Source organism: Sorex araneus, chromosome 9 (genome assembly GCF_027595985.1).
Source record: "Sorex araneus isolate mSorAra2 chromosome 9, mSorAra2.pri, whole genome shotgun sequence".
Taxonomy (NCBI): domain Eukaryota; kingdom Metazoa; phylum Chordata; class Mammalia; order Eulipotyphla; family Soricidae; genus Sorex; species Sorex araneus.
Window position 1 is genome coordinate 42,911,991 of NC_073310.1, and position 26,819 is coordinate 42,938,809.

The following is a 26,819-nucleotide window of genomic DNA, read 5'->3' on the forward strand; positions in this document are numbered from 1 at the left end:
TTCTATGTGTATATATACACGTGTACACACACACACACACACACACACACACACACACACACACACACACACAGAGCACACCACTGGGTTCCATTCCAAGCTCCAAGCCCAGCAGCGGGCCAAAAGCTCAGAGGACAGTTCAGAGCTGCAGAGCAGAGGAAGTAAACATTCTTCCGGTAGGTGTGGGGGCTGCATGGTGGCTGGAGTGTCACATCCCTAATGAACATGCAGGAAGCTGGGAGGCATGGAGGAGCTTGTCACCAGAGTGGATGGCAAAAGCTCGTTTCCTTTTCGTGACAGCTGCTGGGCAGAGCCATTGATAAAGGGCTGAGGTTCCTGCGGGAAAGGTCTGCCCCAGCGGGATGGAGCTAATCCCACAGATTCCCAAACGACTCCATGCTCATTATTATGTATTTTGTTTACTCAGCCCACCTTTCCAATTACCACTCAGAAGGTGCAAATCCTCCTCCCTGCCTTATCAGCCTGCTCTGGAGATTAGAGGGGAGAGTAATGGCCCTCATCAAGACTCCTCCCTCCGCCCTGTGCTCCCCTCCACTGCTCGAAACTCTGGCTCCAAACTGATGACTCAGTACCTGCACTCAGTACCGAAAATGTGACCTTGAAGAATTTTCCACTAGCACAGGACCCGAGCCATAGCACAGTGGGAAGGGCCCTTGCCTTGCATGCAGCCAGGTTTGATCCTGGGCATCCCCGATGGTCCCCCTAAGCACCACCAGGAAAGACTCCTGAGTGCAGAGTGAGGAGTAACCCAGGAGCACTGCTTGGTGTTCCCCAAAACGAACAACAGAAACAACATTTCCACCAGGAACTTAGTCTTATTTTAACCCCCCACCCCCAGATGGAAAGTTTCTATTTCTTTCCTTTTTATTTCCAAACAAAGGAACAAACACACAAAATAGAATTTTCTGTTGAGGATCAGAGATAGTACAGTGAGCAGAGTACTTGTCTTGAACATGGCCCACCCCAACCCCCCATATGGTCTCCTGAGCCCCTCCAGGAGTGATCCCTGAGCAGAACGAGGAGTAGACCCTGAGCACTGGCAGGTGTGGCCCCAAAACAAAAAATATTCTATCTGGGGGCTGGAGTGATAGCACAGCGGGTAGGGCATTTATTTACCTTGCATGCCGCCGACCCAGGTTTGATCCCCGGCATCCCATATGGTTCCCAAAGCACCGCCAGGAGTAATTCCTGAGTGCAGAGCCAGGAGTAACCCCTGAGTATCGCTGGTGTGACTCAAAAAGAAAAAAAATATATTCTATCTGCCCTGTCAGCCAGAATTGCTCTCTTCAGGAAATCCCCAACATGGTCCAAAGGGAAGGAGGAAAGGCCCCGCCACCTGCCGGCTCTTCTCTAGCCCTTCCAGAAAGCAAAGCTCTGCTTCTTGGGCACCTACATGTGGGCATGGAGGGCAGGGGATGCCATGGTCGTGGGGGGGCACTGTTTGAGGAGGAAGCTGCAGATGTTCCTTTGGCAGAACTGGAGGAGTCTCCGTGTCACCAGCATGCTGTGGCTACTGCTGACAACAGACAAGCCAAGGACAAGATTGTCACCAAGAACACAACGCACACTGAGTCCTTGTTCAGTTGAGGGAGCTGTCCTGGAATGTGTGTGTGTGTGTGTGTGTGTGTGTGTGTGTGTGTGAGAGAGAGAGAGAGAGAGAGAGAGAGAGAGAGAGACAGACAGACAGACAGACAGACAGACAGACAGAAACAGAGAAACAGAGACAGAGAGACAGAGACAGAGACAGAGAATGAGTGTGTATGGCCAAGTGTATGTGTGTAAAAGGGTACATGTATATAGGGTGTATATGTGAGACTTTGTGTGTATTTCCCCACACACACACACAAAGGAATGTAGGAAAGAGTGCCATCCATTTGTGTTTTCAAGGGACAGAGAGCAGTCAGAGAACGTGGTGATAAAGGGATAGAGAGAGAGAACTGGGTGGCCAGACTATTAGGGAAAGGTTTGCAGGAACCAAGTGAAATTATGTTGCCGCTTACCACAGGAAACAATTCAGAGGGAGAGGAGTGAAGCAATGAGCCAAAAGTCCCATCAGGGCTGTTTGGTGAGAGGCCGGACAACAGATGGTGGGGAGTAGTGGGGTTCGCTTGCAGGTGGGCTGAGGGCTCTCAGGCAGGAGGGTGGGGGCTCAAGGTCAGGCAGTCTGCGGGGGAAGAGTCTCTGCACGGGCAGGAGGAGGCAGCTATCTGTGGTCGGTCCTCCCGGGCCCTCCTTCCTCCCTGTCAGGTCTCTGAAAAGTGAAAATGCTTGGCAAGATTAAGCTGTGCCGAAAACCAGACAATGTTTTGCAGGTGGGACTGGGGGAGCAAAGTAGCCATCTAGAGAAAAACGGTTAGTGAAACGTTAACTTGGCATGTGCAAGCCCCTAGTTGGGGCTGGAGCGATAGCATAGCGGGCAGGGCGTTTGCCTTGTGGCTGACCCGGGTTCGATTCCCAGCATCCCATATGGTCCCCTGAGTACCACCAGGAGTAATTCTTGAGCGTAGAGCCAGGAGTAACCCCTGTGCATCACCAGGTGTGACCCAAAAACAAAACAAAACAAAACAACCCATTCTGCCTTCCAGCTCTGCCACTTTTCAGGGGAAATTTGTTTCTGTTTTCTTTCCTTGTTTCTTTCCTCTTGTCACAGACGACAATGCAGAAGCTAAGTAATCATCTGGAACAGCGAGTATGTCTAGCCCCGAGTAGGATGGGGCATTCTCTCCCCCTTGGTCTGTTGTTGCCCCCTCTGCTTTCCCCCTGCTCAGCCCTGCCTGCGAGCAGCTTTAGCATGCATGCGCTGTGCCCCCAGGAAGCCACACTGTCCCTCCTTTTTGCACCTACTTTCTGCTCACCACTGTTCTCCTTGTCCAGGGCCTGGGCTCTGCAGCGCCTCTCCCTGTTTTGTCCTTGCTATCCGGCCTGACCATGCCACACAGCTTGTTCATCACAGAGCAACAGTACAAGCTGCCTCCTCACTTTGGGGGCGGCCTTCCCAACTCAGCTCCCATCCCCTTTCCTGACCCTTCTACCGCCCACCACTGTCATCTGGGCTGTTTGTAGCACCCAGCCCTGGGCTTCCTACAGTATTTTTTTTTTTTTTGCTTTTTGGGTCACACCCGGCGATGCACAGGGGTTACTCCTGGTTCTACACTCAGAAATTACTCCTGGCAGCGCTCAGGGGACCATATGGGATGCTGGGATTCGAACCCGGGTCGACCGCATGTAAGGCAAACGCCCTACCTGCTGTGCTATCGCTCCAGCCCCTCCCTACAGTATTTTAAAACCTGAAACAAACTCGCCCGTCCGCTGCATGGACATCATAACTAGAGCGTGATTTGATTAGGAAAATCCAGGTTCGAATCTCAGCACAGCATGACTGCCCTCTGCCTGTACCCCCCACCCCCCATGGCACTATCCCACTCCTAAGCAGCGCCAGGTGTGGCTCCAAATCCCCAAAACAAAACACAAGTCTGGTATGGACCTTTCGCATGGAAGGTGCTCTGCGGGTCACCCGCCTTGTAAGCAGACCCCTCTCAGGTCAGCAGAGGGCATTTTTGCTGCTTCTCAGGCTCAACTGGCTCCACAGACAGCCAGACTGGACTCACTCTGCCGACTGACCACCCCTCCCCAGGATCCACAGTCCCAGGGGAGCCCTGCCTGTCCACTCCACATGACAAAGGGCAGCTGTCCTCCCTCTTGACTAATGAGTCCCTTCCAAACCCTCCCAATCCACATTCACCTTCTTTGGGCAGCTGACTAATTGCTCAATTATTTTATTCCCCCCTCCACCCCGCCTGCCCCCCCACCCCTGCAAAAACTCTGCAGTTGCTCTGGAATCCACATTTCAGACCAGAGACCTGGGTGGGGGAAGTCTTTGTCTAGGGGATTTGCCCTCCATCTGCTTCCCCACCCCCACCCCCTCACCCGGGCTGAGCTCATGGCGGTGAGTGGATGCCCCTGCCCGCCGGAGAGGGGCACAGAATCGAGTGGACAGTCAGGCTGGGAAACTCTGCCTGGAGGCAGGCATCCCTCATAACGGTATGAGCTTGGGAGATGGTGACTCTTCTGTGCTTCTTGTTTAGTTCTAAAATGTGGGGGGCAGGAGAAGCTATTTCCGCTCTAGGTTCTCTCATCTCTGGGGAAGGCAGGGACCTAGCTGGACAAAGCCCAGGGACTTGCCAAATGCTCCCCACTGATGGCAGGTCCCCCAAGATAAGGCAAGGCTCTCGGTCTCCCTCCCACCCTTAGACCACCTGCCCCCATTCCAAGAGCATCAGGCCACGGGCAGGCAGGGAGTGGTCAGAGCTGGGTGCCAACTGGGCTGTATCCCCCGAGGTCTCAACTCCCAACAACAGTGAGACTCTTGGGGCTGGCCCAGGCCAGCAGAGCAGGAGTTTCCGCCATATTCTGCTCCACGGTGGTGTTTTCATTTCATCTTAATTTGATTCGTAGAAGGGGGATCTGACCCCCTAGGCCATCCCAGAGGTCCTCAGCCTCCCGTGAGCCCCTCATGTGGCCACATCAGGGCACAGTGGCACCAGATGACAGCAGGTCCTTGCAGAACCAGCAGAACCAGCACAAGGCAAAGGCAAAGGACCTCATTGTGTGCCTTCAACCCCTACAGTCTAGGTGTCAGGGGTGAGCGGCGGTGGAGGCAGGGGGGCGGCAGGCGGGGCGGCGTGGGTGTGATATCCTGGCACCACTCGGCCTTGATAAGCCACAGAGCTTCCTGTCGCGCGCCACGGGGTGGTGGCTATTGCATATTTATGGAACACCATCCCCACACAACTTCTGGGACCAAGGGTCACAGGTTTTCGGCACCTTTTGGCCCGACTTAAGGCCCAAATGTTTGCATCAGGAAAGTCCTTTGCTGGCTAATCGCCTGCAGGGAAAGGCAACAGCTACTTCTGTGGAGAAGGCTGAGCCCAAGGCGGGAGCGGGAGGCCTGAGGGGGCCCACGCGTCAGGGTACCCCAGTGACATGACACTCACCCTCCAAGATGGGACCTGCGTGGCAGCAGAGGCGAGAGAGGAGAGGAGCGGGCTCCCGGGAAGCAGCTGAGGTCCCCACCCTTCCCGTCCACCTGTCAGGGTTCCCGCCTACCCTCTTGCCCAGCCTGAGGTCTGGAACTGAACCCCTGCCCCTCCTCCTCAAGTACCCCCAGCTCTGGCACTTCTAGCACCTGGGGACAGCTCAGCGAACACTTTTCCGCCTCTGTTTCTTCATCTCTGGAGCAGAGCAAGTTGTTGTGAGGACACGAAGCTCTCAGGACAGTGGCAGCCCCCGGCACTCTTAGTGCATCATGGGCTGAAGAGGTTCTTGTTTTACATGTGGCCAACCTGGGTTCGATTCCCCGAGCACCACCAAGAGTGATTGCCAGCAGTAAGCCCTGAGCATCACTGGTTGTGTTCGCCCAACCCCTGCAATAAAAGGAAAAAAAAGCTGTAGTTATTCCTTTCCTTTGGCAAATTCCCAGCCTCTCTCACCCCAACCCTGTTAGCTGCTCAGTGAGGTATGTGGTGTGTGGCCCCTTGCTCTCTTCCTGGAGAAATTCCACCTGTGAGCACCCCTGTTCCTCTCTTTCTCCACCTGGCATGTGCTCGCGTGTGAGAGAGAGAGAGAGAGAGAGAGAGAGAGAGAGAGAGAGAGAGAGAGAGAGTATGTATATGTGTGGCATGAGGCAGGAGCTGACAATGACAAACATACCCAGAGGGGGCCCCTGCTGGGGAGGAGCAGGGAATGACGGGGCCCTTGACCTTCAGCCATACGCCTCATCCTCTCCACCCTGGTTGGGGAATGAGGCTGCTGCGGATGGGGGCCTTGGCGGGTCCCTACACACTCACGCTCGGGTGCCAGGCACAGCCTGGGGATGGCGGTGCCCTCTGGAGCCCTGACTCCTTCCTCAAGCGGCATTTGGACTTGGCACCTGGAAGCTAGGCTGATGCGGTCTCCTTGGGCTGCTGTGGAAAATGTTCTGTGTTTTGAACAGGGCCTGACTCAGAGGCACCCCCCACCCCCCACCCCCCACCGACCCAGAAATGGCCGTTCTCACGATGGCCACTTTTGGAAAGCCTAACCTAGAGAACGATGACAGGTGGTCCCTGTGGATGCCTTGCGGCCCGCCCGCTCCATCCTCACGCTGATTCGCTGAGCCTTCTCAGAGTTCACTGGGAGAATTCCTACCCCCTCTCACCTCCTGTAATCGCCCCATCTGGAAGAAGAGGAAAAAGAGATACTAGGGGAAAGTAATTGGCAGGTCCAATAAGCCGCAGGTGTGAACGCAGCCACCCTATGACATGCGCTTGAAGACACAGTAGGGACTCCCTCGCCTGCCAGGGGCCCAGGGACACAGTTCTGCAGGCTTTTCAGTTGTCCCCTGAGCTGGGCCTGATGTGGCTCAGGATGGTGAGCAGGAGGCAGCTAACTGGGCTGTGAATAGCCTCCTACATGGGGCAAAGACTTCCAAGGGAAAGACTTCCCTGGGGCCCAGACTGCCTCTGTCCGGAGGGACTGCAGGGATGAGCCATGGGGCATGGGCACTGTGGGGAACAGAGCACAGAAGGAGAAAACAAAAGCCTGGCCCAGCATGCAGGTAACGCAAAACAATGCCCTTCTCCCCATGAGATGAACAGACACCTGCACCCCCCCAAATACACACACACACACACACACACACACACACACACACACACACACAGCCCCAGACCCGTCTCTAGGACCGACCTAGAGACGACACGGAAAAGCATTGTAAGTGCTCCCTTTCACAGACAAGGACAGTCACGGCAGGGAAATCCAGCAGGCTCTAAAGTTATAATTGAGCTTCCAGACAATGGCCAGAGTCTCCCAACCAGTGTGGCATCCAGACAGCCCCCTCCTCACTCAGAGGGCCCTGTCTGGCCGCTGACTCCCAGGAGGTCCGAGGGGTGTGTCCTCCCTCCCTTCCCCCCAAGGGCTGCTATAAAGCTGGCCCGGACTGGCTCTCCGCTCACCCTCACCCCGCTGGGACCCTCGCCAGCCACCCAGGGGACTCTGCTCTTCTCCTTCTGCTCCCCAGAGCGCTGCCATGAGGCTGTGGGGGCTCTGCTGGGCACTCTGGGCCCTGGCCAGCCCGGGGGCGCCGCTGACCGGGGAACAGATCCTGGGCAGCCTGCTGCAGCAGCTGCACCTCAGCGAGGTGCCCGTCCTGGACCAGGCCGAGGTGGAGCGGCTGGTGACCCCGGCCCACGTGCGGGCGCAGTACGTGGCGCTGCTGCAGGGCAGCCACCAGGCCCACTCCCGCGGGAAAAGGTTCAGCCAGCACTTCCGAGGTGAGGCCCCCTCGCTGTGGCAGGTCCTGGGGGCGGCAGAGCTGGACTGCCCATCTTGGGGGGCACTTGGGGGTCACACTTATGGGGTGGCAGGGAGGGCTGGGCCGGCCAGGGTCCCTGTGTCATCTGCATGGAGACCCCCACCCCTCAGGCTGGGAGGGGCTGGGCCAGGCTGGACCCACTGCCTTATGCCAAAGCAGTGGAGGAGGGGAGGGAGAGGGAAGGAGGGAAGCAGCAGTCGGTTGGGGTGGCAAGAACCCCAGAGTCAGGCTTTGTGGCTTCCCATTTCACAGGTCCACTAATTACCCGGTCATGAGCCCACAGCTTCATGTGCTGTCCAGACCTGCCTGCCCCTCTGACCCCCACCCAACCTCCGCTCACCTAGTGCCCACTCTGAAAGGTTTTGTTGGTTTTATTCCCGAGGCCGCACCCGGCTATGCTTATCCTGACTCTGTTCAGGGATCGCTTGTGGTGGTGCTTGGGGACCTCTAGGGGGTGTCAATATTGAAGCGGGGTCAGGTGCATGGAAGGCAAGCCCCTTACCTGTCCAACAGCCTGCTCCCCTTCCTCTCTGTGACTGGTAAAGAACACTTCTGTGCAGAGAAAGTTGGGGTTACACTAAGATCCTGACCATCACTGAGTTATTTGGCCTGACTTGTTATTTGGCCGCCAGGGGAGGAACCCCGGTCTCAGCATTTCGTTCGAGGGTCCCAGAGATCAGGAGGATTTGGGTAGCTAATGGGGGGGGGGGGATTGGGGAGAAAGACAGGAGCCGTTTCTCTGCCAGTCCTTCATTGACCCTGCCACTCGGAGCCCCCTGACCCTCCCGTGTCCCCCTCCCCCGCCCTCCAGAGGTGGCCGGCAGGTTCCTGGTGTCCGAGGCCACCAGCTACCTGCTGGTGTTCGACATGGAGCAGCGGCTGCCGCCCCACCACGAGCTGGTGCAGGCCGTGCTGCGCCTCTTCCAGGAGCCCGCGGCCAGGGCGGCGCTGCGCAGGCACGAGCGCCTGTCCCCGCGCAGCGCCCGCGCCCGCGTCACCGTCGAGTGGCTGCACGTCCGCGCAGACGGCTCCAACCGCACCTCCCTCATCGACTCCAGGTGGGCAGGGCGGTCCGGGGCTGCGGCCGGCGGGGGCGGGCGGGGGGCTGGGTCCCGCGGGGCGCGGCCAGAGGCCAGCGCGGCCCCGTGCCCGCCCCGGTCCTGAGCCGCCCCTCCGTGTGCGCGCCCCGCAGGCTGGTGTCGGTCCACGAGAGCGGCTGGAAGGCCTTCGACGTGACGGAGGCCGTGAACTTCTGGCAGCAGCTGAGCCGGCCGCGGACGCCGCTGCTGCTGCAGGTGTCGGTGCAGCGGGAGCACCTGGGCCCGCAGGCGTCGGGCGCGCACAAGTTGGTGCGCTTTGCTGCCCAGGGCCAGGGCGCGTCGGGCCAGGCCGAGCCGCAGCTGGAGCTGCACACGCTGGACCTCAAGGACTACGGGTAGGCGCCGCCTGGCGGGAAGCGAGTCCTTGAGTCCACGACCTAGGGACTAGCTGGGGATGTGGACAGGTCCCCAAATGGGACTAATTCCCGATTCAGCAGCCTTCCTTCTGGTACACATTGTCACTTCAATATTTTATTGAATATATCCTGGGGGTGTGACATCACAATTTTTTGGTTGCTATTGCCTTGCACGCGGCCCACCCGGGTTGTTGGATTCCTCCACCCCTCTCTGAGAGCCCAGCAAGCTACCGAGAGTATCTCGCCAGTTGGTGTATTCGATATGCCAAAAATAGTAACAAAAAGTCTCACAATGGAGACGTTACTGTGCCCGCTCAAGCAAATCGATGAGCAACAGGATGACAGTGATACAGTGATTGACAATATACATTACTGTCACCATCTATTTTCCCACTAACGATGGGACTGCCAGCATTAGCTGTTGCTAAGATTGAACCATTTTCTTTGGCCAATTTGTTCATGGGATGAGTTAGCGTCCTGGAGGAGACACGGTGGCCCTGAGGCCCCTGGAATCCGACAGGTAGGCGCCCTCTCGCTCTGCTTTCCACTGGCTGCAGTCTCAGGAGCCTGGGAACCCCGTTAGGTTTCCCGGTCTTGATGTATAATCAATTCCTGGCATGCACTGCAGGTCTCACCTGAGATAATATATACAAAGTACCTAAGTACCTGGCACATAGAAGTCTGTAATAAATGTTAGTTAATTATTTATGATTTAGACAGGGCTTCCCCCATTCATCACGTGTCATAGATATGCAGCTTTTTTGCTTTGGGGCCACACCCAGTGGTGCTAGGGACTATTACTGCTCTGTGCCCGGAGCCTGTGAGGTGCCAGCAATCCCATCTGCTTCTAGAATATAGGAGACATGGATCCTGAATCTCCCTCCAGATGTCCCTCTCAACACATCCCTGACCACAGGCTTCCCAGCTGACCTCTGACCCCACTTCTCTTTGTCCTCACAGGGCCCAGGGCAACTGTGACCCCGAGGCGCCCGTGAGCGGGGGCACCCAGCGCTGCTGCCGCCAGGAGATGTACATTGACCTGCAGGGGCTGAAGTGGGCCGAGAATTGGGTCCTGGAGCCCCCCGGCTTCCTGGCCTACGAGTGTGTGGGCACCTGCCTGCAGCCCCCAGACCCCCTGACCTTCAAGTGGCCATTTCTGGGGCCCCGACAGTGTATAGCCTCGGAGACGACCTCCCTGCCCATGATCGTGAGCACCAAGGAGGGGGGCCAGCTCCAGCCCCGGGTGGTCAGCCTGCCCAACATGAGGGTGCAGAAGTGCAGCTGTGCCTCGGACGGGGCGCCTGTGCCCAGGAAGCTGGAGCCGTAGGCTTGGGGGGCAGCTGACACCCCTGTCTAAACTCAAACACCAAACAGGCTTAGTGTAGATCTTAGATTTCTACCTAGCATGTTAGCCCACCCTGACGAGTGTCCCTTGCCCTTTCCCTTCATTACTGTGTTGCTTCATTTTGTTCTCCCCCTACCCCCTCCCACCCCCACCTTCAAGCACTTACAGTGAGGCCGCTGGGAGCACTGTGCTCCAGCCAGTGCTCCCAGCCTGCAGTGAGGCCGGACTCTCAGCTGGGAGTTTCTGTTTGCTGGCAAATTCTCTGCAGAGTCCTGGATAACACTACCCTGTGATAAAAACTGGGGATAGAGACTGACTCGAGTATGGCATAAATTCAAACCACACATACATCCTTGTTTCCCTTAGTGAGGGAGGAGGCCTAAAAAAGAATCTTGCAACCAGACTCCTAACTAGCATAGTAAATTTTTTTTTAAAAAAGAAAGAAAAAAAGAACCTCAATTCCCCCGCCAAATGGTCTGTTCTGAACTTCTACAAACATCCCCAGTCCCCATTTCTCTGAGAGAGAGCTCTGAGGGAGGAGGAAGGAGTTTAGGAATAGGAGACCTTGGGTTTCAGAGGACCACAAATCCTGACCCTCTTGGGCCAGAGAGATAGTACAGTGGGAACACGGCTAACATGCTTCAATCACTCGTTCAAGCCCTGCCAGGTGTAACCCTTGAGCTAGGAGTAAGCCCTGAGTACATTTGGGTGCAATCCCCAAACAAAAACAGAACAAATCCTGACCCCACACAAATGCCAAAACCCGTGGGTCACCCTTTCCTCCTAAACAGGGGCTGGAATTCAGCTCTATAACTGCATTTTCCTGAGGACCAGCCGGTCACATTCTCAAATCCTCATTCTCAGAGCACCAGTGTCAACGACATAAACTTAAGCTATTTTGCCACTGATTTATGGAACACAACGAGTGATGTGTACTAACATGGTTTTTGTTTTAATTAGAAAATAAATGTAGACAACCTCTTGGAATAAAGTGCAGCTTCGTTCTGTGTCCCTGTAATTCCTTTACATGGTACTCTACATAGGAGAGAAGTGGGTAGCAATGGGGAATGAGAGAGATTTGGGGAAACGATCTGAAGGGGGTGAGTGACCAAGGAACCCTAACTTCTTAGAGGTGTTTAATTCTGCAACAATCAAGTTTTGATTATGTCTTCATATATAATATTTTATGCCCAATTTTTATCCCCCAAATAATATTGCAAGCAATCATTTCTACTCCACCTCTTAGAAGCACTTTAATCCTTGATTAACATGGGAGTATAGGGTCAAGGCAATAGCAGTGAGGTAAGCAAACTAACATTGAAATTTTAAAATTTAAAAAACTTTATTATTAAAAATTTTAATTTGATCACAGTGAAACACACAGTTACAAGGTTGTTTATGACTGGGTTATATAAAAGGTTTTTTTTTAGACCTTTGTCCCCACAAACAGTGCACAGGGGTTGCTTGCAGTGTTGCTCAGGGGACCCATGCAGGGCCAGGAGTCAAACTATTACTCCAAACTATTGATCACTCAGCCTGTTGAACTCTTAAGCTGACCCATTGATCAAGCATTCACTGTAAAACAGGGAGCGGGCTAGGCATATCACACATTCATACATATCACTTAATTCTTGCAACAATTCCTAGAAGGAGTTATTATTTTTCCCACTTTTTTTTAGCTTTTTTACACCTGGTGATGCTTAGGGGTTCATCCAGGCTCTGTACTCAGGAATCACTCCTGGTAGTGCTCCGGGGACCATATGGGGTGCTGGGGATCACACCCTGGTCAGCCACATGCAAGGCAAATGCCCTCTTCTCTGGACTATTGCTCTGGACCCTGGTCCCATTTTTTAAAGAATAGAAATGAGGCTGGGCGATTACCCCAAGGGCTGGTGCACCTGCTTTACACACAGAGGTCCTGACTTTAATCCTTAGCACTGCATGGCCCTCAAGCACCTTTCGGTGCAATCCGGTGGCTCCCAGCACTGCCAGGCCAGAGCACTGAATGGTCAGACTCAGGCAGCTGGGCTGAGTATTGCCAAAAATGGCCCCCAGTGGCACTTCTGGGGAACCTCTCCAATAAAGGAAGGATTTAAGGCAGAGGCAATTTCAATGACCCATTGCATGGGTTATTCACTCCTTTCCACCCCACAGCACAGGAAGCTTGCTTGTGCGGAAGCTGGCATTAGGTTAAATGTCATTGGGGATGGAGGCAGAGTGGTAGTACAGATGGTTAAATCCCATTCTTTACGTGCTGCTGGACAGGTCCAATGACTAGCCACCACATGTGATTCCCTGAGAACTGACAGGACTCGCTCCTGAGCACAGAGTCAGGAATAGCCCCTGAGCACCACTGGGTATGACCCCCAACCCTCCCCTCCCCTCAAAAAATATCATTTAGAAGTTACCCCATTCCCTTACATTTACCTTTCCCAGTCAGTTTCATCTCTTTATATCTGAAGCTCATAGATGCTTTATTTTTACCCCCAATGCTGTAAACAATCACTGGATAGTGAAAGGATTAATGGAACAGGTCAATGAACTGTCAGGTTTTGTGGCCATGGTGAGAATACTATTGGAGGTAGGGAGAGAGGGTTTGTCTCTTGTTACTGGCTAGCTTATGTCCATATGGCATTAAATGAATGAATGGTGTCTTTCCCCTTAGGTGTTGTACCAGGACTCACCACTGCTCTCTCCGTAGAGGGCCATCAGTATCATTGAAGGAATCCTGTGACTCCATCCTCTGTGGCTTTTTTTGCTTTGGGCCACTCCTGTGCTCAGGGATCACTCCTGGTGGGGCTTGAGGATCCTAAGGGGTACCTGGGATCAAACCTGGATCTGCTGGGTGTAAGACAAAGTACCTTACCTGCACTATCACTCCCCCACTGACTCCACTTGTGGCTTTAAAAGATATGTAGACTCCCAAGCAGCAAGAGGCTGATCCTCTTTGCATCATGCCCTGTGAGCAGGAAAAATCCAGGTGGCTTTAAAACACAATGTAAAGAGAGGCTAATGAGCACAGGAAAAGGATGTGATAGAAAGTTCTTCGCCAAATACATCTAGGACCCAACACTTGGCACCTGAGACTATTATATTACAGGACAAAAAGGATGTTGCTAATGTCATTAAGATTCAGACCTGAAAATAGGGAAAGTAGCTTGGATTATCCATGTGAACCCAACCTAATCAAATGCTATCTTCACAGCAGAGACCTTCTCTGACTAGAGGCTAGAGAGAGGAGGTAAGAGAGGAAGTAATAAAGGACTCAACTCCCTACTGCTGGTTTGAAGATGAAGAAGACATGAGCTGGAAAACGGGAGTGGTCTCAAGGACCAGAAAAGGACCAGTGGATGGCAGCCAGTAAGGAACAGGTATCTTAGCAATACAGCCACCTGGAACAGAATTCTTCCGACAATTTGAATGAGTCTGGAAACTGGTTCTCTCCCCCACCGCCTCTGGCTCAGAGCCCATATCAGGTGACATGAAAATTTGGTAAACTGGGCCTTGACCAAACCTGGTGGGCCTAGCAAGGACACAAGTTAGGGCCACAGACACTTCCAACCTACATCATAGGAGATGAAAAATTGTTTCAAGCTGTTAAACCTGTGAATTGTTGTGGTTAGAGAGACAGTACAGTGGATAAGATGCTTGCCTTGGATGCAGCCGACCCAGGTTCGATCCTAGAATCACATATCATCCCCAAATATTCACTGTATCACTGCCATCCCTTGTTCATTGATTTACTCGAACGGGCACCAGTAACATCTCCATTCATCCCAGCCCTGAGATTTTAGCAGCCTCTCCTTACTTCATCTTTCTCAACGATTGGAGGCTCTTTTCAGGGCCAGGGGAATGAGACTGTCACTGTTACTGTATTTGGCATATCGAATATGCCACAGGAAGCTTGACAGGCTCTTCCATGTGGGCGAGATATTCTTGGTAGCTTGCCAGGCTCTCTGAGAGGCATATATATATGTGGAATACATATATTCCTTTATGATGATGTGTCATGCAGCTGCTTTGCGGCAGCGCGATCCAGGAATATGTTCACTCATGTATGAGGCTCGGCCCGATTATGTGGAAAGTGGCCTGGAGCATGGCAGCAGTTGGGTAGTGAAGGTAGGCTGCTGGGGCTGGGTCCCTTGGGGCGGGGAGGGCTCTCACCTGCCCCCTTCTGGGGTGCCCCTGGCACAGAGTCCGGTGGCATGGTCATGGGGTCCTCATTTTATGATCCCTTATTATAATAATCATTGTCACTGTCACTGTCATCCCGTTGCTCATCAATTTGTTTGAGCGGGCACCAGTAACGTCTCCATTGTGAGACGTGTTACTGTTTTTGGCATATTGAATATGCCACAGGGAGCTTGCCAGGCTCTGCCATGCGGGTGAGATACTCTCAGTAGTTTGGCAGGCTCTCCAAGAGGGGCAGAGGAATCGAACCTGGGTCAGCCACATGCAAGGCAGATGCCCTACCCGTTTGCTATTTCTCCAGACCTTATTATAATAAAAATAAAAATACAAAAATCGGCATACCTCCCCCTCAACAGAGAAAAGTGGTGATTGAATCCAGGAAGGAAAAAAAGAGGGGCTGGAGTGATTGCACAGCGGGTAGGGCGTTTGCCTTGCACGCGGCCGACCCGGGTTCGAATCCCAGCATCCCATATGGTCCCCTGAGCACCGCCAGGGGTGATTCCTGAGTGCATGAGCCAGGAGTGACCCCTGTGCATCGCCAGGTGTGACCCAAAAAGCAAAAAAAAAGAAATAATTTCAGAAATTAATGCTAAATTATAAGGTAAAACAAGAGAGAATAGGCGCAAATGGAAAAGGAACAATGATTATTGAAGAAAAACAGAAAATAACAAGGGGATAAAAATAAAACAGAGGGCTGGAGTGATAGCACAGCGGGTAGGGCATTTGCCTTGCATGCAACCAACCCGGGTTCAAATTCCAGCATCCTATATGGTCCCCTGAGCACCGCCAAGAGTAATTCCCGAGTGCAGAGCCAGGAGTGACCCCTGTGCATTGCCAGGTGTGACCTAAAAAGCAAAAAAAAAAAAGTACATATTGGATAACTTAATGATCTTTGGGAGAATGATTAAATTGTACAGTGCATCCATATAATTCAACATTATTCATTAATTTTAAATAATTTTAAAATTTTTTTTGCTTTTTTGGGGTCACACCCAGCAATGCACAGGGGTTACTTCTGGTTCTGCACTCAGGAATTACTCCTGGCAATGCTCAGGGAACCATATGGGATGCTGGGACTCAAACCCAGGTCGGCCGCGTGCAAGGCAAACGCCCTTCCCGCTGTGCTATCGCCCCAGCCCCTAAAATAATTTTTCATTTAAGTAAAATGCGGCTAGAGTGTTGCCTCACTGGGCCGAGTGTATGTTTTGCATGCAGGAGGCCCAGCTTCAATCCCCCACCCTGCATGGTGCTCCAAGAACAGAAAACTGATTGGAGTAGCCCCTGAGCACTGCCATGTGTGGCCCTGAAACCAAAAATAAATGAAGTAGTTCTGAGTAGATAATGTGGAATATTCAGAGCTACATCATTTATTTCCAGTGGTAAAAGAAGTACATATGCACAGAAAATAAGAAAACCGTACCCAAATATTTACAAGACACTATCCTTAGAAATATGGTTATGGTTTTAGTTTTGTTTTACAGACATACCAAGTGGTGCTGGGGAGGCTACTCCAGGTTAGATGTTTCAGGGTTCTGGGGGCACCATGCCATGCTGGGTGCTGGGGATGAAACCAGGAATTCCTACATGAAAAACTTGTGTTCCAGCCCTTTGGGTCATATCCTCGACCACTTCATGGGTGATTTTTTTCTTTTTTTGAAACAGTGAACTTTGGAGGTTGGATAGTATAGTGGGTAGGGAGATTGCCTTGCACTAGTTCAGCCCAGGTCCCATCCCTGGCACACTATATGGTCCCCCAGGTCTACTAGGAGTGATTCCTAAGTGCAGAGCTACGAGTTAAGTCTTGAGCACCACTGGATGTGACCCCAAACCCAGAAGAAAACAACAACAAGAAAAACAAAGAACAGTGAACTTTGTTTATTGTTTGTTTTTTTCAAACCTTGACACCTGAGGAAGTACTTTTCAGTTGAGTTTATCGAAATACTTCAGTTTTCCAGCTGGATCTGGGATGATTGTTTCGCTACCGGGCTTCCACCCAGCAGGGCACACTTCTCCATGTTTGTCAGTGTACAAGAAGGCTTGAACCAAACGCAGGGTCTCATCCACTGACCTACCCACAGGAAGATCATTCAGGGTCATTTGTCTTAGGATTCCTTTGTCGTCAATAATGAAGAGGCCTCTAAGAGTGTGGCCAGCATCTTCCAGGTACACGCCATAGTCTTTGGAGATCTGATGTGTCAAATCTGAAAGAAGGGGAATCCTGATTGGCCCAAGACCTCCTTGTTTCCGAGGTGTATTAATCCAGGCCAAATGGGTAAACTGCGAATCAACAGAACATGCAGCAACTTCTGTGTTTATTGATCTGAACTCTTCAATTCTATCACTGAAGGCGATGATTTCAGTTGGACACACAAAAGTGAAATCTAGTGGATAGAAGAAAAAAACCAGGTACTTTCCACGATAATCGGTCAGCTTCAGCTCTTTAAACTCTCCATTTATCACAGCTACTCCTTCCCAATAGGGTGCTGGCTTGGAAACTGCAACACTGTCGGTCAACTCCTCACTTTCTACTGGGCTGTAGACAGGAGTCCGCTGACGATGTACATCTCTCTGCTCCCATTCTTCTCCTTCCCTGGCCTCCTGCTCCACAAGTAGGGGGAATGGGACCCTGGGGTTTCGAGGCTGAGTTCCAGGAATTCTCCCCAGGCCTTTGGTCCTGGGTCGGCTTCGGTGTTCCATGCTGATTGTTAGAAAAATAGCCACGAAGCTTAGGCCCCAAACTGAACTTCTCTATTTGGGAACTGAGAAAGAAAGATGAGTAAGGGAATTATTTCATTATTCCTCTCCTTTGGACGCAGCATAGGTGCTCCAGTGGGCAGCTGTCCACCAAATGGGACCTAGTGATCCTTCTTCCATTGAAGGAAGTAATCAGGTTCAAGTTCCTAAGCACTATTCCCACTGGGTGATTTTTGACTTGGACATTTTTTATAGTTTCAAAATATCCTCCAGGGGCCAGAGTGATAGCACAGTGTGTAGGGGATTTGCCTTGCATGTGGCCCACCTGGGTTTCATCCCTGGCACCCCATATGGTCCCTTGAGCCCTGCAGGAGTGACCTCTGAGTGCAGAGCCAGGAGTAAGTCCTGAGCACCGCTGGGTGTAAGCCCTACCCCCAATCCTCCAATGTGTATTACGTTCCAATATATGTTACCTTCTAAACAGAAAAGATTTTTTTTATGATAAATAGGCCCTGCCTTTTACAAATATCCGAGGGAGGGGTAGCCAAATTAGTGCCTTAGTCGTGCAAGGCACTACTACGTGCCTTGGCTTCTGTTCGCTTAGCCCTATAGGCCTCTTTTTTGCTTGTTTTTGGGTCACCTCCAAGATTGCTAAGGGCTCACTCCTGCTCTGTGCTCAGGGATCACTCCTTGGAGGGCTCAGGGGAGCATGTAGGATGCCTATGAGTCCAAGTGCAAAGCAAACACCCTACCTATTGTATGGCTACCCACTGTACCCACTGTACGACTACCCATTATACCCACTGTATGGCTCTAGCCCCATAGACCTCATTTTTAAAGGTGCAGAAACCTAGGTCCCTTGGTCAGAGAAAAACTCAGAGCAAGAGCCTCTGAGGGTGAGGGCGTAGGGGTGTGGCTTACACTGAAGGAACTAGAAAAACTGATTAAGACGTTGGGAGGAAAGTCTCTCTTCACGGCTGTCTCCTTGTGTTGTCTAGGAGCGCCAATTCCCTATTCTCTACTTTTCTGACACCTGTTCTCCACGATCCCTTAGATTTGGTAGTGATGAAAACGGAAATGTAATTTTTGTGCCGTTGAAAGCAAGCGGCAGGGGACACGGTGGAGTTGGAAGAATCATCCCCGAGAACCAGACCCTAAGAAATGTATTTCAACGAAGGAACTTTTCTAAACTAAGAACGGACCCACTTCGGTCTACTTTAAACCAATTCGCGCAAACCATTCAAGTTTGCGTGAAAACCGTCGAAGCACCTCGCCGGGCTGGGGGTGGGACCTCCACGTTCAACCGTTAATCTCGGGTGGGGCGGGGGGGACCGAGGGGACACCCCACGGGTTTCCAGATGGAAAACCCGCCAGCAGGGCCGCATCCAACCCCTCAAATCGGCGACCTGAAACGTCCTCTTGCCTGGGAGGGGCGCTGATGGCCCGGAATAACAACAGCCAGATGTTCCCAGGGCCGCCAACCGAGCCCCAGGACGGTCCCAACGGCTACGTGTGCGCTCTCGGGCGGGGGCGGGGCGTGCGCTGTTCCGTCGCCAAATCCCCTGCGCAGGAGGCGGGCACACTTCCCAGGCTGGACACTGATTGGTCCTTCTCGAGCCCTCGGCAGCAGATTGGCTGTTGTTCTGGGGCGGGGCCACGTGGGGTGCGAGTGAGTGTGGCCGCGGCCCGCGGCGCCGGAAGCTCCCGGAAATCCGCGGGCCGGAGACGACGGCATCCCTGAGGCCGCCCTGCAGACGTGTCCGTGGACCATGAGCGTGGGCTTCATCGGCGCAGGCCAGCTGGCCTGTGCCCTGGCGCGGGGCTTCACGGCCGCAGGCGAGCGCGGGAAGGAGGGGGGCAAGAGGGAGGGAGGCCCCTACTCTAGTCTGTGAAACCCCCCAACCCCCAGATGGAATGAATGAGTGAATGAAGGCGGACTTTGCATTTGGTGGGGAAATGAGAGTCTCATGTCTGTCCCCGGAAGGGCTGAGGGGAGGAGATGGGGACCGGTCATCGCCAGGAAAGCTGGCAGCAGACTGATCTGCGACTTCCAGACAAAAAGGTCTTTTTGGCTCAAGCCGGCCCGGGGATCAAGCCTCAGCATCCCATATGGTTCCCCTGAGCATTGCCTGGAGTGTTCCCTGAGTACGGGACAGGAGTAAGCTCCGAGCTGGGTGTGGCACAAAACAAACAAAAATTTTAAAAAAGGTCTTTCTGACTTAAGTGTAAGAGCAGAGCCTAGCCTGTGCGAGGCCCTGAGTTTGATTCCTGGTATTGCGTGTCCCCCTGGGCAACTCCAGGTGTAGTCTTGGTGTCCCAATACCTTGTCCTGAGCCTCACAACCTGCAGACCCACTCCACACACTCCCACACACCATTTCTCTGTACAGGGGTGAGGGTGGGGACCTTATTAAAAGTAACTCAGTGAATGAAGAGCCCTGTCTTCCGCAGGCATCCTGTCGGCACACAAGATAATAGCCAGCTCCCCAGAAATGGATTTGCCCACCGTGGCCGCGCTCCGGGTAGGTGGGGCCAAAGGGGTGGGGAAGTGGGTGGAGACTCAAGAGGTTGTGTTGTCCCAGATAAGCTGAGACCGGGTTGCTGGTCTGGGCAGTAGCCCCTACCCTCCTGGGGCAGTTTAGTGATGAGGCGAGCTCCAGACAGCACTCTGCATTTGGGTTCAAATCCACACACTGGGGTCCTGCAGAGAGGAATCAGGAAAATAGATTTTCCCTGACTTCTGACTTCCTGTGGCGCTATTTCCAGTAAGCCCCTGGCAAATAGAAAATATTCTCTGGCTGGAGGGATAGCACAGAAGGTAGGGTGCTTGCCTTACATGCAGCCGACCCGGGTTCAATTCCCAGCACAGGATACAGTCCCCTGAGCATCATTGGGAGAGGCCCCAAAACTCAAAAAAATAAGTAAATTGAAAATACCTAAGTGAAAAATGTCTTTAATGAATCTGGCCTCTCAGACATCATGGCTTAGCCCTGCCTGTCTGTAACAGGCTTAGAAGACCTACATTCACCTGCAAAGTCATGTAGCACCAAGCGTGTCTCTTATAGTACAGTGTTGATTATCTTAGGCATTTTGACTACTCAGCATCATGATAGCAGGACCCGGTGGGTTCCTATATTGCTAGCCTGGGAGAAGATGAAACTGCAGTCACTGTTTTCTGTGGGATGCACACCGCTCACTGCTGCATATTGCACCATCATAAAGTTGGAACAAGGTAGACCCACACTGTGGCAAGGTCAGAAGCGGCTGGACTGGTTTCTTCATTGACTCTGTGGCTGCCAACTACTCAGCTACCCCGAAGCTCAGTTTTCTCGTTTAGAAATAAAAGCTGAGAACTCTGGGTTTGATAGTGAGGCATGAATGAATTGGATAGGAAAAAACCTGGCAAGGTTTTTCTCTCGAAACTATCTCCCATTGGGCTGGAGAGACAGCCCAGTGAGTGGGGTACTTGTGTTCTAGGCAGCCAACCTGGTTTCCATCCCTGGCACTGCCATGGTACCCTGAGCCCAGTCAGGTGTGATCTCAGGCAGAGAATCAGAAGTAAGCCCTGAGCACTGCTGAGTGTAGCCCAAAACTTACGGGGTTAAAAAAAGTTTCTTAGACCAGGATATAGTATAGGAGTTAAGGCGCTTAACCAAACAGTCCCCCCAGTTTTGGGCAGTACAGATGAGGGAGATTCTGCAGGGGAGGTGACCGCTGAGGTGGGAGGTGGTGATTGTGCCTGGGAGGATAGAACCCTGCTTCAAGGATGGGTGGGCACTGGGCCTGTCCTGGCGGGGTGCTAGAGCGTTGCTGGAGATGAGGGATGGCCAGGGAGAAGTGTGTCTGAGCCTGGCCAGCTTGGTGCCATAGGGGAGGGGCAGCCCGCAGGGCATTGCAGGCCACAGACTCATCTCTACCCACAGAAAATGGGGGTGAACCTGACCCGGAGCAACAAGGAGACCGTGAGGCAGAGTGACGTGCTGTTCCTGGCCGTGAAGCCGCACATCATCCCCTTCATCCTGGACGAGATTGGGGCCGACGTCCAGGCCCGGCACATTGTGGTCTCCTGTGCGGCTGGAGTCACCATCAGCTCTGTGGAGAAGGTGCCCATTTCTGCCTGGGGCCCTGGGGGGTGGGGGAGTGACAGCCCTGGCGGAGGGTTGTCGGGAGTAGGGTGCTGCTGGGGTGGGTGCTGCCCAGGGCGGTGCTGTGCCAACTCCCCCCGACTCTCTTTCCACCTCAGAAGCTAATGGCCTTCCAGCCGGCCCCCAAGGTCATCCGCTGTATGACCAACACGCCCGTGGTGGTGCGGGAGGGCGCCACGGTGTATGCCACGGGCACGCACGCCCTGGTGGAGGACGGGCAACTGCTGGAGCAGCTCATGAGCAGCGTGGGCTTCTGCACAGAGGTGGAGGAGGACCTGATCGACGCTGTCACCGGCCTCAGCGGGAGCGGGCCTGCCTATGTGAGAGCCCCACGTGCACCCTTTCGGCACCCCGGGGAGCAGCATGGGCAGTGGGGTCCTCTGCCTTGGTGGGTGTAAGTTATGTGTGTGTGTGTGTGTGTGTGTTTGTGTGTATGAGAGAGAGAGTGTGTGTGTGTGTGTGTGTGAGAGAGAGAGTGTGTTATGTATGAGAGAGTGTATGAGAGTGTGTGTGAGAGTATGTGAGAAAGACTGTGAGATGCTGTGTGTATGAGAGTGTGTGCGTGTGTGTGAGTGTATGTATGAGAGTGTGTGTGAGAGAGTGTGTGTGAGATGCTGTGTGTATGAGAGAGAGTGTGTATATGATAGTGTGTGCTTGAGAGAGTCTGTGTATGAGAGTGTGTGTGAGAGAGAGTGTGTGCTTGAGAGAGTGTGTGTATGAGATAGTGTGTGTATGGGAGAGGGTGAGAGTGTGTGTGTGTGAGAGAGAGAGAGTGTGTGTGTGTGTGTGTGTGTGTGTGTGTGTGTGTGTGTGTGTGTGTGTGTGTGTGTGTGTGTGTGTGATGTGATATACCTGGGATCAAACCCAGGGCCTTGTGAGCTGAAGGTAAGAGCTGTACCCCTGAGCTGCTGGCCCTGGGCACCTGGCGTGCCCACTGCAGCAGGATTTACACAGTGTCTCCGCAGGCATTCATGGCCCTGGACGCACTGGCTGACGGAGGGGTGAAGATGGGCCTGCCAAGGCGCCTGGCAGTCCGGCTGGGGGCCCAGGCCTTGCTGGTCAGTAGCTTCCCCCCGCATGTGCTATATGAAGGTTGGAGGGTGGGGCCCTGAGCTGGGACAGGGATTGGGAACGAGCACCCCAGGGGTTAGGGTGAGCCGCAGCCTGGGCTGAAGCGCGAGTGAGGGTCACTGCTGCTCCTCTCCTGCCCTAGGGGGCTGCCAAGATGCTCCTGGACTCAGAGCAGCACCCCGGCCAACTCAAGGACAACGTGTGCTCCCCCGGGGGGGCCACCATCCACGCGCTGCATTTCCTGGAGAGTGGGGGCTTCCGCTCGCTGCTCATCAACGCCGTTGAGGCGTCCTGCATCCGAACACGGTGGGTCGATTCCTCTGCCTCTGGGCCGGGCAGCCGCTCGCAGGACTTTTCCGTCTGTGTTCGCCTGGCCCTGGTGGAGCCTGCCCAGCGGAAACCGCCAGTGACTTGACTTTGGTTAGCCGAGCCTGCCTGCCCGCCTGGCTTGGTTTCTCACCCAGTCCTCGTGGCTGGGATTTATCGATGAGAGGTTGAGGCTCAGACCATTTTCCCGGGGTCCTAGACCTGTCCTAAGTGACAGGAGGCTGCCGGGGGGCCTCTGCCTTTATCTGCGGGTTGGGGGGGCAGTCTCAGTGAAGGGGCTTGGTGAAGCTTGGGGGAGAGAGTGGTTCAAGGCTTTACTTTTTCTGTTGCTTTTGTATTTTGGGGGAGCCACACCTGCAGTGCTCAGGGCTTACTCCTAGCTCTGGCAGGCTTGGGAGACTATATGGGGTGCCGGGGATTGAACCCGGGTCGGCCATGTGCAGGGCAAGCTCGCTCCCTGCTGTCCAACCACTCCGGTCACTGGGGCTTTACTTTTCTGATGGTTGCATGTCAGCAGGCCTTGGCGGTTCTGTGAGTGGGGAGGCTGAAGCCCCCCACTCCTCCTTCAACGCCTCTGGGGCTCTGTCCACAGGGAGCTGCAGTCCATGGCTGACCAAGAGAAGATCTCCCCCGCGGCTCTCAAGAAGACCCTCCTGGACAGGGTGAAGCTGGAATCCCCTACCGTGTCCACACTGACCCCCACCAGCCCGGGGGTGCTCCTCACGAGAAGCCCGGGGCCGGGAGGCAAGAAGGACTAAGGGCCGTCTTGGGGGTCTGTCCAGGGAGGGGGCCAGACACTCATCCTGGGCAGGCGGTACTGGGATCTCCCGTCCCACTTTGGGAGATGCTCGGGAGTAGAGGGGACACCAGAGGCCAGGTGTAGCCCCTCGAACCTCTAGCTCTTGGGAGAGAAGCAGGGTTGGTGGGGGTCCTTCACCCAGCGCCCTCGGCAGGGCCCGTGTGCGACCCAGTCAGGAAGGTTAGGCCTGTGTGAGGGCTTACCCTCCTGAATAAATGGGGAACAAGCAAGCAACTTAGAACTGTCCAGTGAATCAGCAGCGTAAGAAGCGAAACTGCTTCTGTGTAACCCTCGTTCGAATCTAGGCAGCCTCTGAGAGTGCATTATTCAGCGCAGCTAAGCTGAGCCCTTTCGTAGAGGTTTTTCATTAACCTGCTTGTCTTAATGCTGACTCTTGTCATCAATTTGTTTTTTTTCCCCTTGGGGGTGGGTTTTTTTGTTTTGTTTGGGGGCCATACCCAGTGGTGCTCAGAGATCACTTCTGCTGGGGCTCGGAGAGACCATATGCGGTGCTGGGGATTGAACCTGGTTTGTTCTTTGTATTTTGGGGTGGGTGGGGGGTGGCAGGGACACACTCGGCAGTGCACTCAGGTGTTACTCCTAGCTCTACACTCAGAAATGACTCTGGCGGTGCTTGGGGGACCACATGAGATTGAATGAGGGATTGAATTCAGGCCAACTGTGTGCAAGGCAAATGCCCTCCCTGCTGTACTATCTCTTCAGCCCTGAACCTGGCTTGTTTTTTTTGTTTGTTTGTTTTTTGTTTTTTTTTGGGTCACACCTGGCAATGCACAGGGGTTACTCAGGAATCATTCCTGGCGGTGCTCAGGGGACCATATGGGATGCTGGGAATCGAACGCGGGTCGGGCCGCATGCAAGGCAAATGCCCTACCCGCTGTGCTATTGCTCCAGCCCCAAACCTGGCTTGTTTTATTTTTCTGGTCCTTGTCATCCTTCTGGAAGGCTTGATACCTTTGTAGGTGCAAGCAGTGGACAGAAGAGGAGATGAGGCCCAGCCCCTGAGGGATGTCGTGGCCTGAGGATAGGCCCGAGTCGGATCCCAGGAGAGGAAGTCCCCACCCAGGCACATGGCAGTCAGTCTCTGGGGGGCGGAGATAAGCAGCTCACCAGTGCTGCTGGCCTGCTGCTCTGTTTCCCAGAAGCTGAGGCTGAGGGGTGCTGCTCCCCTCGCCCCGCCGAGCTCTGGGCTTCCTTCCTCTCAGGAGGCTCCCTGCCTTTGGCACAGGCAACAGTCTCAGCTGTGGGTTCAAGCCCACTTCCTTTTGTGCTTTTCTTTTGGTGTGGGGGTGCTCAGGGATCACTCCTGGCACGTGCCCTACCCGCTGTGCCCATCTCTCCAGCCCCTCCACTTCCATTTTCAACCTGGCCCCGAGGTGTGTCGTCCCCTGAAGGCTGAGGCCCAGCTGCCAGCCGCGCCTCTGCGGGTCTGCACGTGACCGTTTGCATCCTGGTTCCACGCTCACACTTGTGCTGGCGGCTGGGTGGTAGAGCCACGGCTCCAGGGCACAGGGCAACCGCTGCCCGGGGAGCTCTTCTCACCCTCACTGAGGGCAAGAGCCTCCTCCCATCTCCCCCGGGCAGCCCTGGCTCTGACCCCAAACCATGGCCCCGCGCCTCAGCTTACTCCAGGTGACACATCTGGTGCTGGAAACCAGCTGCCTCGGGGCTGGGAGAGTGCAGGGGCCACAGCTGATTCCGCTCCCAGCAGGAGTGACCCCTGAGCACACGGCCCTCCCCCGACCCCCGACCCCTGCCAAAAGAAAGCTACAAAACATTTTGTTTGTTTTTGAACCCGGTATTTCAGGGGTTATTGCTGGTTTAGTGCTCAAGGATCCACTTCTGGTGGTGCTTGGGGGGCTATTTTCTGTACCTCCTCATTCTTTTTCTTTTTTAAGCAGTGTGAGGTGCCAGAGTGATAGGGCAGCGGGTAGGGCATTTGCTGGAGCTGATCCAGGTTTGAGTCTGTCATCGTCTACGGTCCCGAGTCCCACCAGAAGTGATTCCTGAGCTCAGAGCCAGGGGTCAGCCCTGAGTACCACAAGGTGTGGCCCCCAAACAAATGAACTGATATGAAATAGTTGATTTCTCCATTATTATCACTATTTATACTTGTGGTCCTGGGTAAGAGGAGCTGAAATCAAGAGGTCGTGGACGTTGACTCAGAAATCGTTCTCAGCAGTCTGCTTGTTGATACCTGTCCTCCTTAGCTCCTAGGAGTTCATGGTTTTTTTTTTATAAATAGCATCTTGGGGCTGGAGCCATAGTGCAGCGAATAAATCACTTGCCTTTGTGTGCCTGACTGAGTTCAGTCCTCAGCATCCCATATGGTCCCCCATACACTGCCAGAAGAAATTCCTGAGTGAGAGCCAGGAGTAACCCCTGAACATCTCTGGGTGTGGCCGCAAAACCGAAAAAATAAAATAGCATTTTTTTCTTCATTTTTGGAGAGTTGAAGTGAATTCAGCATTGCGCGTGATAGATCTCCCAGCTCCTGGCATCACCCTTCTCAGCATTTTGTCCCAAATGCGTCCATTTCAACTTGGTTCTTTTCTAAGAGGGAGGAGCTTTCAGTTTTTCAAAGGGGCCACCTTAGAGGTCACCCCTAAGAGGAGGGGGTCAGTGGTGTGGGGCTTGACACTTCAGCCTGGCAGTTTAGGGGCTGGAGACATAGCACAGTGGGTAGGGCGTTTGCCTAGCACGTGGCTGGCCTGGGTTTGATTCCAAGCATCCCATCTGGTCCCCTGAGCACTGCCAGTGTTTATTCCTGAGTGCAGAGCCAGGAGTAACCCCTGTACATCGCTGGGTGTGACCCCCCAAAAAAAAAATCAAACCAGACTGGCATTTTGGTGCTTGGGGCTGGTGACACCAAACCTGGGCTGCATGTAGCAGAGTTGGCAGGGGCGCGGGGGAGGGGGATGACATGTAGTGCAGGGGGTCACACTGAGGGTCTCACGCATGCCCGCATACCCAACAACACAGAGCAGATCCCTAACCCTCACAATTACCATTTTTTAAGCCCTATTATAAGGAAGGTCCTTGGCAAACCTTTCATATAAAATCACATTCTGGGGTTGGAGAGAGTACAGGGGGTAAGGTGCTTCCCTTGCATGCAGCCTGATTCCTGGCATGACATATGGTCCCCCAAGCACGGCCAGCAGTGATTCATGAGCCAGGAGTAAGCCCTGGCACTGCTGGTTGTGGTCCAGAAACGAAATGTTCTGGCCTTTGTAGCTGGGCATAATCAAGAGTAAAGTGCTCAGGTATTTGCCCCCAAATATTTGTTTTTGTTTTTTTGCTTTTTGGGTCACACCCGGTGATGCACAGGGGTCACTCCTGGCTCTGCACTCAGGAATCACCCTTGGCGGTGCTCAAGGGACCATATGGGATGCTCGGAATCGA

At 53.7% G+C, this 26,819-nt stretch overlaps 3 protein-coding genes across 4 annotated transcripts; 2 read left to right on the forward strand and 1 right to left on the reverse strand.

The window, feature by feature from the left end:
* The first annotated feature begins 1,436 nt into the window (after positions 1 to 1,436).
* On the forward strand, positions 1,437 to 10,155 carry LOC101545473 (left-right determination factor 1-like). 2 transcript variants are annotated; one of them, XM_055147482.1, is made up of 5 exons: positions 1,437 to 1,444; positions 7,093 to 7,331; positions 8,184 to 8,430; positions 8,565 to 8,807; positions 9,789 to 10,155. In XM_055147482.1, exons 1-5 carry the CDS (start codon positions 1,437 to 1,439, stop codon positions 10,153 to 10,155), a joined length of 1,104 nt encoding a protein of 367 aa, XP_055003457.1. The 2 variants fall into 2 exon arrangements, with proteins under 2 accessions (XP_055003457.1, XP_055003458.1); XM_055147483.1 differs by lacking the exon at positions 1,437 to 1,444 and having other exon boundaries at positions 7,088 to 7,331.
* Positions 10,156 to 16,284: 6,129 nt separating this feature from the next.
* On the reverse strand, positions 16,285 to 17,061 carry LOC101545208 (peroxiredoxin-4-like). The gene has a single exon (XM_012931993.1). It carries the CDS (start codon positions 17,059 to 17,061, stop codon positions 16,285 to 16,287), a length of 777 nt encoding a protein of 258 aa, XP_012787447.1.
* Positions 17,062 to 18,725: 1,664 nt separating this feature from the next.
* On the forward strand, positions 18,726 to 25,858 carry PYCR2 (pyrroline-5-carboxylate reductase 2). Its single transcript, XM_004605423.2, has 7 exons — positions 18,726 to 18,894; positions 19,509 to 19,579; positions 20,981 to 21,160; positions 21,301 to 21,522; positions 22,168 to 22,260; positions 22,416 to 22,579; positions 23,193 to 25,858. The coding sequence occupies exons 1-7, from the start codon at positions 18,828 to 18,830 to the stop codon at positions 23,356 to 23,358; spliced, it is 963 nt and encodes a 320-aa protein (XP_004605480.1). The 5' UTR covers positions 18,726 to 18,827; the 3' UTR covers positions 23,359 to 25,858.
* The last annotated feature ends 961 nt before the right edge of the window (positions 25,859 to 26,819 follow it).